Raw genomic sequence first — 14,600 nt, 5'->3', positions numbered from 1 at the left:
ATTGTTGCTTTTTTATTTTGGCTATTCTAATGGGTGTGTAGTGTGCTATCATGGATGTTTTAAGTTGCATTTTCCTAACAGCTAGTGATGTTGAATACCTTTTTAAGTGCTTATTTTCCATTTACATGTCCTTTGTGATGAATCTCTGGTCCCAACTTTTGCCCATTTTCTAACTGGACTTTCTTTTTTTTTTTTAACTATTGCGTTTTGAGAGTTTTTTATTCTAGATACTAGTCTTTTGTTGGATATTTGGCTTATAAGTATTTTCTCCCCGTCGGTAGACTGCCTTTTTGTTCTCTTACCACAATCATTCACAGAGCAAAAATTTTAAAGAACTTACCAATTGTTCCTTTTATGGATTATGCTTTTAGTGACAAGCATGCCTACATGCCTAGATGAAGATTTTCTCCTTGTTCCCCATAAAAGTAAGTACCTGAATGTTTTACATTTAAAAGTATGATCTCTTTTGAGTTAGTTTTTGTGTAAGATGCATTTTTTTTTTCTGTCTATGGATGTCCAATTGTTCCTAGAACACCATTTCTTGAAATGGCTATCTTCCTCTGTGAGTTGTTTCTGCACCTTTGTTAAATCAGCTGGGCATATCTGTATGGGGTCTATTTATGGATCCTCTATTCTGTCCCACTGCCGTATGTATCTGTTCCTTTACTGGTATCACATAGTGTACATTAGGGCTTGAAATCAAAGAGTGATTCCCTTATTCTTTTTCAAAATTGTTTTAGCTACTCTAGGTCATTTGCCTTTCTACCTGTATTTTAAAATGTTGTCAAATATCTACAGAAAAATCTTACTGGAATTTTGATACGAACTGGGTTAAACCTCTATGTCAATTTGTGAAGGACTGACATCTTTATTAGGTAGGATACTCCAAACAATGAACATAGTATGTCTCTCCATTTATTCAGATCTTCTTTAATTTCTTTCATCCGCATTTTGCAGTTTTGAGCACACATGTCCTGTCCTGTACATGTTATTTTTAGATTTATACTAGGTATTTCATTTTCTTTTTGTGGGATTATAGATGGTATTGTATTTTAAATTTTGGTGTTCATTGCTATACACAGAAATACAATAGATCTTTTAAAGTAAACTCTATGAGCAACATAGGGCTCAAACTTATGACCCTGAGGTCAAGAGTCACATGTTCTACTGATGAGCCAGCCAGGTACCCCAGAAATACACTATGTTTTTATATATTTGTCTCGTATCTTGTAATTTTGCTGAACTCACTTACTAACTAGCTTTTGTGTGTGTATGTAAATTCCTTGGAATTTCCTAGAGACAATCCTGTCAGCCACAAATAAAAAGTTTTACTTCTTCCTCTCTGCCTTTATTTCCCTTTCCTGCTTTATTGCACTAGCTACGATTTCCACCAATATCTTGAATAATGATGAGCACAGACATCCTTGCCTTGTTCCTGATCTACGGAGTAAAACATTCAGCCTAATGTTAGCTGTGGGTTTTTGTAGATGCTTTTTAGTAAGCTGAGAAGTCTTCAATTCCTATTTGAGTACGCATAGTATGTTGTAGTTCATTTTCATTCAAAGTTCAATGTATTTTTAAATTTCCTTTAAGACATCCCCTTGGCCCAGATTATTCAGAAGTGTGTGTTGTTCAGTTTCCAAATTTCTGGAGATTTTCTTTCCAGTTATCACTTATTGATAACCAGAGCTAACAGAATTGAAAGGAGAAATAGGCAAATCCATAATCATAATTGGAGGCTGCTATCGATTTCTAGTTTAATTCCACTGTCTAGTTTATTTCCAGTTGCTTTATTGGTTTTTGCTTCACATTATCTTGCAGCTGTATTCTTTGGTACATACACATTTAGGATTGCTAGGTCTTCCTGGCAGACTCTTCTTTTATTATTATATAACGTCCTACTCTGTCTCTGGCAATTTTCTTTGTTAAGTCTAAAGAGAGCCACACGTGCCTTCCTCTGATTAATGCTTGTGTGATCTATTTTTTCCAATCATTTTATTTTCAACTTGCCTGAATCATTATATTTGAAGTGAGTTTCTTGTAGACATCCAGATCGTTGTTCTTTAATCCTCTTTGCCAATTTCTTTTGATTTGTGTATTTAGATCATGTACATTTCATATAATTATTGCTATGTGAGGGCTTAAGTCTGTCATTTTGATTTTTTTGTTGCTGTTTTTGGTTTTCTTTTTTCTGCCTCTCTGAGGGTTAATTGAACCTTTTTTAATTTTTTTTTTTTTTCAACATTTTTTTAATTTATTTTTGGGACAGAGAGAGACAGAGCATGAACGGGGGAGGGGCAGAGAGAGAGGGAGACACAGAATCGGAAACAGGCTCCAGGCTCCGAGCCATCAGCCCAGAGCCTGACGCGGGGCTCGAACTCACGGACCGCGAGATCGTGACCTGGCTGAAGTTGGACGCTCAACCGACTGCGCCACCCAGGCGCCCCAATTGAACCTTTTTTAAAATTCCATACTGATTTATCTAGTTTTTAGTGTATCTCTTTGGAAATTTTTTAGCAGGTACTCCAGGAATTGCACTTATATGTATAAACTTTATATAGACTTTACAGATCTACACATATATATCTACACTTTATATATCTACACATATAACTTATCACAGTCTACTAGTGTCATTTGAGTGTCATAGGAACCTTACCTCCCCTGATGTCCCCTTTCTCTGCCATGGTTTATGATATTTCCTATATATATACCATTATCCATACTTTTGGTTACTGGTATTCCTTCAAAGATTCTTTTATCATTTCAGTTGTTAGATAACTTCCACTAGTCACTGTTTTTGTAGCAGATCTTGTATTAGTAAATTCTTACTTTTCTTTCATCTGATGTTTTCATTTTTCTTCATTCTTCAAAGGTATTGTTGCTAGTTCTAGAATCCTGAACACTGTTCTCTTTTAGCTCTTGAAATTGCTGTATATTTCTGACTTCCATGGTTTCTAATGAGAAATCTGCTGGCATTGAATTGGTAAGGTGTTTCTCACTGCTCTCATAATTTTTGTCTTTAGCTTTCAGAGATTTGACTATGGAAGAAGTTTGGCTTGGTGTGAATTTGTTTGGGTTTATCCTGTTTGGAGTTGGCTCGGCCTCTTGAATCTGTAGGTTTGTATCTTCTGCCACATTTGAAAAGTTTTCAGTTGTTATTTCTTTGAGTACTTTTTCAGGACCATCTTTCTTCTCTCCTTCTAGGAATCTGGTAACACAATGTTAGAATTTGGGTTATGGCTCCACAGGTCCCTGAATCACTGCTCATTTTTGTTTTCCAGTCCATTTTCTCTCTGTAGTTTAGACTGAGTGGTTTCTATTAGTCTATCATCCAATTCACTATTTCTTTCCTTTGTCCCCTTCATTCTGCTGTTGATCTCATCCACTGAACCTTTCTTTGTCAATTATTATATTTTTCAGTTCTAAAATTTCTATCTGGTCCTTTTTTTTTTACCTATATTTCTTTTTTTTAATGTTTATTATTATTATTATATTATTATTATTTGACAGGGGGAGAGAGAGAGAGAGAGAGAGAGAGAGAGAGAGAGAGAGAGAAGGAAAGGGAGGCACAGAGAGAGAGGGAGACAGAAAATTCCAAGTAGGCTTCATGCTGTCAGTGCAGAGCCCTATGCAGGGCTCAAGCTCACAACTGTGAGATCAAGACCTGAGCCGAAATCAAGAGTCAGACGCTTAACTGACTGAGCCCCCCAGGTACCCCTTACTTCTATTTCTATTGCCGAGACTATTTTTCACTTGTTTCAGGCATGCTCCTGTTTGTTAAGGCATTTTTATGATGGCTGCCTAAAAAATCTTTGTCAGATAGTTCCAACGTCTCTGTCATCTTACTATTAGTATCTATTGATTTTTTTCCCTCATTCAGTTTGAGATCTTCCTGGTTCTGAAGAGTTATTTTCTAATGAAATATGGACATTTGGGGTTCTACATTATGAGACTCTGGATCTTATTTAAACCTATACTTTTGGGGTACGTGGGTGGCTCAGTTGGTTGCGCGTCTGACTTCGGCTCAGGTCATGATCTCGCAGTTAGTGAGTCTGAGCCCTGTGTCGGGCTCTGTGCTGACAGCTCAGAGCCTGGAACCTGCTCTGGATTCTGTATCTCCCTTTCTCTCTCTACCCGCTCATGCTCTGTCACTCTCTGTCTCAAAAATAAACATTAAAAAATTTTTTTTTTAAACCTATACTTTTGCTGGCTTCCTCTGACCCCAATCCCACAGGACAATGGTGAGTGTGGGAGAACCTTATTACAGCAAGCTGATGGTGGAAGCAGCACCATTATTTTCTGTCATGTCTGGCTGTAGTAGAATGGTTATTTTCTTGCTAACAGGCTTTCCTGGACCTTTGACTAGAAGGTAGGCTTCTCTTTTTCCCCCTGCACCTGCTGGTCTTTTTGGATTGCCAGTTTTTCTAGCACCTGATCTGAAGAAAACCAAGGGAAATCACTGCTGTGTCACTTTCCTCAGATCCCAAGGTCTCTAGATGGTGTTTTCTCCACCTTCAGGTCTTCTTATAATTGTTTTACATATAATGTTCAGAGTTTTAGCTTTAGTTGGCAGGTGGAAGAGGTGAGGAAGTCCACTCCCATTTTTTCTAGATGCAGAAGCCCTTTGGTTATTGCTTTCATGGTCAATAAGTTCCTAAGTCATGTAGAGATTCAGGTTTGATTTTGCTCTTTGTGGATCACAGAATGGTCCTCCACCTTCTCAAAATACTTTATCATGAAATATTTTTAGCTATTAGGTAAAATCGCATGGATGATTGTATTATGTAATGCTTGTCTATGATCTTTTAAAATGGGATTTAAAAAGATTATTTCTTAATATCCTTGGCTTCTCAGAGACAAATTAATTTACATAATTAAAGTTCTCTCATGAGTATGGGAAATTCCTGCCCAGATTCATTCATTCATTCATTCATTTATTTATGTTTTTTATGTTTATTTTTTTGAGAGACAGAGCACAAGTGGGGGAGGGGCAGAGACAGAGGGAGACACAGAATCTGAAACAGATTAATTTACATAATTAAAGTTCTCTCATGAGTATGGGAAATTCCCGCCCAGATTGATTGATTGATTGATTGATTATTGTTCTTAATGTTTTGGTTTTTTTTTTTGAGAGAGACAGAGCACCAGTGGGGGAGGGGCAGAGACAGAGAGGGAGACACAGAATCTGAAACAGGTTCCAAGCTCTGAGCTGTCAGCACAGAGCCTGATGCAAGGCTCTAACCCACAGACCGTGAGATCATGACCTGAGCCAAAGCTGGGACGCCTAACCGACTGAGCCACGCAGGGGCCAGCGCCCCAAGATAAAATGTATGTAATTATTATTAACCACATATACAGGATTTTTGTAATAAGTGCTGCCAAACAAAACATTAATGGAATTTATTTAAGTGGTCAGCCGAATGTCAATAGTAATTTGCCTGGTTACGAATAAGAAAAATGAACAAAATCATCAGAAACAAAGCCAGAAATCTGGGAGTACTTTATAGTAGTAGATGCTCTGTCATCCCGACTTCAGAGTAGTTTTATTAACTTAAGTATCTCTACACCCCATGAGGGACTCAAACTCACAACCCCGAGATCAAGAGCTGTATGCTCTTCTCACTGAGCCAGCCAGATGCCTCATAGTATGTTAGTTTGTTTGTTTTTTTAACTAAATGTAGACAGTTCTGGCTTTAGGGCTCTCAAAATAAATAAGAAAATCAATAACAATCAATAAGGATATGTTTCAGAGGTCTTGCAATCTCCACAACACATCGGCCCTTATGGTTTCAAATAGAACACCTCTAGTAAAGGAGTACCTCTCTGAAACAGGTGCCTTTACATGTCTATTCTAAGTTGAACAAAGAGGCAGAACAAATTTCTGGATTTGCTGTGCAAAATGCAATATTACTTTTGTACGTTATCAAACTGTAATTACTGGCAACTGGTAAAGCATTAATTGGTGGTTGTAGGAAATGTAGGAAATGCATTGAGGACAGTCATAGAGCACCTCTTCAAGTAGAGATAAATAAAATCTTACCTAAGAAATAATTTTCCAGCAAAAATATCAATGCTGTTGAATAACTGTAGTCTATTTCTGGGTTCAAAAGTTAATTCAAAGAGCTCCAAGTACGTTCTTAATAAATATTTACTCACTGTTTACTACATGAAAGGCATTGTGTTAGCTCCTGTCTAGGACCTCATCTCTGCTATCCTTAGAAAAAGGAGATTTTTAAATCATTTAGTTTCTAGAGTCCCTTTTTGCAGCTGCTGCTAAGATTCTTACCCAGAAGGTGGCATTACTCTAGGCAAATTACTTATTTTCTTAGCCTCTTCCCTGCTTTTTTTTTTTTTAAAGATATTGTTTTTAAGAAATCTCTACACCAAACGTGGGGCTCAACCTCACAACCCCAAGATCAAGAGTCACATGCTCCACTGACTGAGCTTGCCAGGTGCCCCAGCCTCTTTCCTGCCTGTTATAAAACAGAATGTGGCAATACTTTTACCTTAGAGAGAATTAACTGCCTACTCATCTATGTATAGTATATAAATACCATACCAAATACAAAAAGCATGAAAGAACATGATGTGTTTAGAAAACTTGTAGCAGTTCAGGCTGATCAATGAAAATAACGGAGACACTTTAAATTTTACTAAAGATGGCAGAATTCCCATGCTTTGCATGCTACACAGTAAGAATACTTTCCCTATTTAAGAAAAAGTAGATACAAATAGCTACGAATGTTTAGTGTCTTGATACCTTTCTAAATTTCATTAGTGTTATTTTTTCCCTCTCAGGATAAATATATACAAAGATGTGTTAAAGCATTTTGGCTTAGAGAGAAGGTTCAGAATACAATTTAGGAGTCTGATTTAAGACGAATGCTGTAAGACAAGGCATTTCAAACAGAAGGAATCTTCCTACTCTATAATAAAGACTAAAAAGGTTTAGAAGAGACATCAAAAAGTGAATATGAAAGCATACAATACATTCCAATTAAGTAAAAAAGATGATGAACATTTAAATGGGCCATTTATTTACCTCTTCTACATTGGAAGCAGTTTTAGCAGAAGTTTCCATGAAGATAAGTCCATGTTCTCGTGCAAAAGCTTCACCTTCTTCTTTTTTTACTTCTCTTCTAGATTCTAAATCACTAAATATAAGGAAATAAAAGGCCACATTATTAACCAACACAGTATAAACAGAGGCAGCTGTGGAAAGTGTACCATGAGATTCAAAGTTGTGCTATTTTTTCAATTAATTTTTACCACATAACCATCAACTGCATCATTCTAGATCTTATGAAGGTCAAAACAGTTACAGCACAGTGCTCACTTTCAAAGAACAAACAATCCAACAGGAGAAAGATTCTGAGTCGGACTTCTAGAACGTTAAAAGCAAGGGAAACCTACTTGGAGCGTCTACCCAACACTCTGCTTTTGAGTATAGTGGGTTCCCAAAGAAGGCAACAGTTTTATTCAAAATAAAAATCTGAATTACACTAGTCTCATCTTTCAGTCAGACTGAGTTTCTATGAATGTGATTAAAAAACAAATCGCACAGTTTTCAGAAGCTCTAGGAAACTGCTCAATAAAATCCAAAGCACTAAGGAAACACTAACTAGATTATTAATCTCACTTGGTTTCACTCCTAATAAAATCGTTAACAGAGATATAGAGAAAGAAACGAAAGTCTAGGCCAGGAGTTTTGGGGGAAAGCACGGGATTCACTTTTATCCTACAGGAACCGTTCTGGTAAGGTGGGGGGAGAGTAGCAGTCTTTCGAGTGTGTTTTACTGTAAAAAGTTCTAAGCTTTAGTATAAAATGTTTTCTTATTACAAAAGATTTTAAGCACACAGAAAAGGACGAAGAACAGACTCCTCAGACTTCCACCTAGCCCTGACATATTAGTTTGACATTTGTATTAAATTTCTTTCCTGATGAGAAATAAAATCGAGTTACAGTTGGTTCACCTCCTGTGTGCCTGTCTGTTCCTGGTCTCATTCTTTTCCCTCTTACGTCTAAGGTAACCACTTGTCTGTATTTGGTGCTTTCACTCTCATGCGGGTCTTTTATATGCATGTTTACAGCCATACAATAAAGAGGGTTTTTTGCACATTAAAAAAAATTCAGATATAGCTATCATTCTACAACTTGTTAATTGTGGTCAACATGGTGTTTTTCAACTATCAACACAATATATGTAGATCTAGTTTCTTAATGTTTTACTGCTGTATCATAGTCCATTGAATGAATGCAACATTATTTACTTTTTAAATACTTGTGTGTGTGTGTGTGTGTGTGTGTGTGTGTGTGTGAGTGAGACAGAGAGAGAGAGAGAGAGAGAGAGAGGGAGGGAGAGAGAGAGAGAGGCAGGGGAGGGGCAGAGAGGCAGACACAGAATACAAAGCAGGCTCCAGGCTCTGAGCTGTCAGCACAGAGCCCGACGTGGGGCTCGAACTCACAAACCGTGAGATCGTGACCTGAGCCGAAGTCGGACGCCGAACCAATTGAGCCACCCAGGCGCCCCAACACAATTTGTTTTTTAATTTTCCATTTGACAAAGTAATTTCTAATTTTTCATTATTATAAACAATGCTGCGATAAAAAATTTTCACACACTTTGGTGTACATGTGCCACAACTTTTCAAAGGTAGTGTTTTTCAAACTGGGCCATGACTCAGTGAAATAGTAAGGAATAAAAGAAAATATCAGAGTGCATCACCCACTGTCTCATGGAATTTGTTTTTATGTAAGTACACACATAGTAGGGCATGATATAAAATGCATTTAAGTCAAATCAAAAAGCTCAAAAGCCATTGTACTTGAATATATACTTAGTATAAAGTTGCTTCCCAAAACAGTTGTGTAATTTATACTCTCAGCAGCAGTGTTTGAAAGTTCCCATTGTATCACAATCCTCATCAACACGTGATAAATTCACACCCCTTTAGATCTGGCCCTCCGAAGAATGTGACCGGCATCGCACATCTATGTTAATTTTCCTTTAGTTCAGCATTAGTTTTGTAAATGCCTAGTATCATCGTTATTAAATTAGAAATACAGAAATATCCAAAAAAAGGAAATCATTTCATCTGACAAATATTTATTGAATGTCTTTTATAAGCCGGGAATTTTACTAAGCGTGCTTGGGATGTACTAATGAACAAGTCAGACAAAAAAGGGCGCATTCTGGGTAGAGGACGGACTAGACTACTGAATAAAGAATATAGTGTGACCGAGTGGTCAGTGCAGAAGAGCAGAGTAAGCAGAGTGAGGAGAGCCAGGGAGAGGCGGAAGGTTACTCTAGAAAGTAGGGCAGGCATCCCCAAATCGACTTACTTCTAATTTCTTTCTTCTTAGTCCTGGTTTTCTACTCCACAGTGACCTCTGTCACACATACGCAAAGCCATGCTCCAGCTGCAACTTCGCGCCCTACTTTCCTTCACCTGTCCCTGCTGCCTGTGTCACGACCTCTTTTCCATAAACACAATTTTTAGTGACGAATTAATAATATCCATCACAATTCACTTAACCATTTTTACTCATGGATGAGGAGAGTGACACGGAATGAACTTGGTACTGTGTGAAGTGTTTTACATGGATTATCTCATTTAATTCACTTGACAGATGAGGAAACAGAGGAACAAAGAGGTGGAATAAAGCATCCAAGTTCACATTCTAGGAAGAGCTGGTAGAGTGATTCCATCCAGACTACTATTATATAAGGATTACTATTCCTGATAAAAACTGACTGGAGAACTTTTTGTCAAATATGGAAAAATACAAAGAAAAAAATTACCCATAATTTCACTTTCCACAGGTAATGAACATCTTGGTGAACATAATTCTAGATTACTCCTTTATATTATTGTCTATTTCTTCCCATTGGAATATGCTCATACCCACTGTTTTATTTTTCCTTTTTCTTCATTTCCTGTATATTGTGGATCACTTTCCCATATAATTTTGCAGTCTTTCACAGTACTATTTTTACTGAGTGCACAGTAAAGAACGTTAGTATTTTATGCAAATTTACATTACACAAACTAGAGACGAAACAAAGATGTTTCCTCTATCTAATGTTAAAGTAATTATCACTGTTTCACCTTTACAAAATTCACCAGGAACTGGATACCCTTCAAGCTGGCTGACCGGAATAAGCTGTCAATTATGTTTACAAAGTTGTTACTCAGGACATCAGTCACCACTGTTTATGTAATTGAACCTTCTGAGTGATTCTGTAACTATCACAGTTGTTACACGTTTAAAGTAATTTACAATTCATAAAATGCCATCTAAGCATTCAGTGGTGCAAGTCTCAAAAAAATACTCTTGAAAATCTGAAATGTTAGAAAGTTTGATATAGAATATTACAAAGGGAACCACAAGGATATGTCATACTACTGTTCATTTAGATGCCATGCTATGAGATATCAGTGGTAAGATGAGAACAAAAAAGGAAGGCAAACTAAGTTTACAAATATTATAGCACAGGCAACTATCCAACTATAATCTGAGGGCTTTCTGTGTGCCAAGCCCTTTCCTACATTTGGGGACAGACCACTCAGCAAAATAGACAAAAATCTAAAAACCCCTGGCCTCATGGAGCTTACATTCTAGTAGGAATAAAAAATGGGGGGAAAACACTAGCAACAGTGATGTGGAAACATGTTCCTGGAAATCAGCCTCCTCTTCTATCGTTCTTAAGGGAATATTAGCTTTGAATTACACGAAATCTTCAAGAAAATACCTTGCCCCTCAAGTACCTTTATCCCATTTTAAGCATAAGCCATATTTAAATAATACCTTATTTTGGGATAAAATTACGGTTTTCCACTCCCGCTATCTCTGATTATGTCTGCATTTGCAAATGTTACCTTAGCAAAGAGGATTAAAGACACGTACGTTTGAGAGATTGTTAAAAATAAATAAATAAATAAATAAATAAATAAATAAGTAAGTGGCAATTTGGGATGCATGATCTTTTGGGGCACCTGGCTGTATGAGTCAGTAGAGCATCTGACTCTTGATCTCAGGGTCATGCTTTCGAGCCCCACGTTGGGCATGAAGCCTGCTTAAAAAAAAAGAAAAGGAAACATAAAAGAAGGCACGACCTTTCTTTTATCACACCCTTCTTTACTTGTTTCCTCAGTTTTCCAGGCATAAAAATCCTATTGCTGTCTTTGACTTTCATTCCCAATAATCCCATTTAAATGGTTTCCATTAGTTAACTATCCTTCCTTCCTAAGGCATTCATAACCCATACCCCCTTCTTGTTGACGGCTTGTATTATAAACTTTGACTACCAAGAATTTTTCATCTTTGTAGGCTCTGCTTCCTATTTCTTGTGTAACCAGTTTAAAATGCCATAGTAGGGGCGCCTGGGTGGCTCAGTCGGTTAAGCGGCCGACTTCGGCTCAGGTCATGATCTCACGGTCCGTGAGTTCGAGCCCCGCATCAGGCTCTGTGCTGACAGCTCAGAGCCTGGAGCCTGTTTCAGATTCTGTGTCTCCCTCTCTCTGACCCTCCCCCGTTCATGCTCTGTCTCTGTCTCAAAAATAAATAAACATTAAAAAAAAAAAATTAAAATGCCATAGTAAGAAAAATCTGTGTCATCCGTCACTCTGACTAGGCCACTGCCCTTCTCAAATCCCTTCACTGGCTCCCTACTGCTTAATTCATCTAATTCAAAAATTGCCTACTCCCTGTTCCCATGTCTACCCCAATTCACCTCATCTAATGATAATTACCTCATTTATCTCTGTTCATTCCTATTCACTCTTTGCATGTCATACATTCTTCGTTCCTTTCTCCTAGTTCCTTCCTTAAAATGTCTTTCCACGGCTACTATGCTTAAATTATAAGGGCCACCCATCTCTACTCATTAGAAACACCTCTTGTATATAATATGCTTTTCCTTTTCACTTAGACTATAAGCTCCTCATGGGCAGGAACAAAATTTAAGCCATCAGTAAGTGGCCACCCACCATGTTTGAGACACAAGGAAAACACTGGTAAGATTACAAGTATGAAAATTCTCTTTATTCTCCAAAATTCTTCTCTTATTATTTCACACCTCACCACTGAATGGTAGTAAGAATAGTTCCATACTACAAATACTAAAGTTTCCCTACAAAAGCCTTAATCTTAAAAGGTTTAGTGAGATAATTTAAATGAAGAATAACCACGAAAGGCTTTGAGCAAAGGCCAAGATGATAGACACTTCTGGTCACAAAGAAGTAACGATTGGCCTTTTATAATTGAAATATCACTTAAGTAAATATTTTCTCTTGACAGCAAACCTTGATTTCTATTAAAATAACTTTTTCTAAAATGAAATCTATACAATACAATGCTATTTGCTATCTTACTGGTTTGTTTCTACAACTTTATTGTAGTATAACTGACACAGAAGAAACCACACATTTAGTATAAAATGGCGAGTTTGACAGGTTGACATGTTTACCGTGAAGCCATTCACGTCTCCTACTTTTCCTCACACCCCACTATAATCCATCCTTTCCTTCCACTTTACCCTGGGCAACTCATGATCTGTTTTCTGCATTTTCTAGTATTTTATATATGTCTTCACTACTATAATTTATATAATTACACATCTTCATTTTTGTCTGGGTTTTTTCACTCAGCATAATTATTATTATTTTTTAATGTTTATTTATTTTTGAGAGAGAGACAGAGAGAGAGAGAGAGAGAGAGGGAAACAGAGTGCGAGCAGGGGAGGGACACAGAGAAAGAGGGAGACACAGAATTTGAAGCAGCCTCCAGGCTCTGAGCTGTCAGCACAGAGCCCAACACAGGGCTCGGACTCAGGAACCGCAAGATCATGACCTGAGCCGAAGCTGGATGCTTAACCAACTGACCCCCCAGGCACCCCTCAGCATAATTATTTTGAAATTCATCCACTTTGCTGCATATATCAATGGCTCATTCTTCTTTATTGTTGAGTGGTATTCCATTGTAGGACTATATCACAATTTATCCATTCACTTATTATTGGAAATGTGGGTTGTTTCCACTTATGAGCTATCATAAACCAACCTGCTAGAGTATTTGTGTGTAATTCTTTGTGCGGCCCTATGAAAACATGTTTACATTGGGTAAATACCTAGGAACGGAATGCCTAGGTGTTTTATCGGATGCATGTTTAATTTCTAGAGAAACTACCAAACTGTTTTGCAACTGGCTGTATCATTTTACATTCCCATTTGCAATATGAGAGTTTCAGTTCCTCTACATCCTTGCCAATACTTGCTATGTTAATCTTGTTAATTTTAGCCATTGTAATGAGCGTGAAATGATTGAGGTTTTCTTTAATGTTTATTTATTTTTGAGAAAGAGCGAGAGACAGAGTGCGAGCAGGGGAGGGGAAGAGAGAGGGAGACACAGAATCTAAAGCAGGCCAAGGCTGTGAACTGTCAGCACAGGGCCCGATGTGGGGCTCAAACTCACAAACTGTGAGATCGTGACCTGAGCCGAAGTTGGACGCTTAACCGACTGAGCCACCCAGGCATCCCGTCTCCCAGATTTTTAAAAAATGCGTACTTATTTTGCGCGCAAGAGAGAACGCACATGCGTGAGCACCAGGAGGGGAGGGGCACAGAGAGGGAGAGAGAATCCCAAGTAGGATCTGCACTAACAGTGCAGAGCCCAGCATGGGGCTTGATCCCACCAACTGTGAGATCATGACCGGAGTCAAAATCAAGAGTCAGACTCAGCCACCCAGTTGCCCCCCACCTCCAGTTAATTTTTGTATATGGTGTGAGGTAAGCGTCAAGGTCCCCCCACCCCCCCGCGGCTATCCAATTACTTCAGCACCATTTGATGCTTTCCCCCACTGAACTGTCTTGGCACTTTTGTCAAAAAATTAATTGACCATGTATGTATGAATCTACTTCTGGATTTCTCACTCTCTTCCACTGGTCTATGTCAATACCAGACTAAACTGATTGTAGTACTTTTATAATAAATCTTGAAATCAGTACAGTGCAACCAGTGAACCCCCCAACTTTGGCTATTCTATGATCTTTGCATTTTCATACAAATTTTAAAATCAGCTTGCTAATTTCCACCTTCTTAAAAAGCCTAAAGAATTTTGGTTGTGGGGGGTGGGGAGCACCTGGGTGGCTCGGTCGGGTAAGTGTCCGACTTCAGCTCAGGTCATGATCTCACAGTTTGTGAGTTCGAACCCCATGTCAGGCTCTGCACTGACATCTCAGAGACTGGAGCCTACTTCGGATTCTGTATCTACCTCTCTCTCTGCTCTTCCCCTGCTCACATGCCGTCTCTCTCTCAAAGATAAATAAAGATGAAGAATTTTGACTGGGAACACAATGAATCTTTAGATCAATTTGGGAAGACCTGCCATCTTAAAAAATGAGTTTTCCTATCAATAAGTACAGTGTATCTCTCCATTTATTTAGGTTTTGGTTTTTTTGTTTGTTTTTGTGTTTGTTTTGATTAAAGGACTCTACATATAAGAAAGAAGTCATCTAATATTGGAAATTTAGGAAGACCATGGTAACTAGCTTAGAGTTGGGGGGATCAAGTAGATGTGACAAAAATACTTTCTTAA

General features: G+C 37.9%; 1 protein-coding gene across 1 annotated transcript in view; it reads right to left on the bottom strand.

Moving 5' to 3' along the window:
• The window catches only part of RAB2A (RAB2A, member RAS oncogene family), an 85,316-nt gene that overhangs the window by 16,549 nt on the left and 54,167 nt on the right, over positions 1-14,600 (bottom strand). Inside the window, exon 6 of the mRNA XM_019421268.2 lies at positions 7,046-7,157. Coding sequence (XP_019276813.1) covers positions 7,046-7,157 — 112 coding nt within the window. The remainder of the gene's footprint in view (positions 1-7,045; positions 7,158-14,600) is intronic.

The sequence above is a fragment of the Panthera pardus genome, unplaced genomic scaffold, assembly GCF_024362965.1.
Source record: "Panthera pardus isolate Hobbes unplaced genomic scaffold, ASM2436296v1 HiC_scaffold_7, whole genome shotgun sequence".
Lineage (NCBI taxonomy): Eukaryota > Metazoa > Chordata > Mammalia > Carnivora > Felidae > Panthera > Panthera pardus.
Note: the sequence above shows the minus strand (reverse complement) of the source record. Positions and strands in the feature narration are given on the sequence as shown.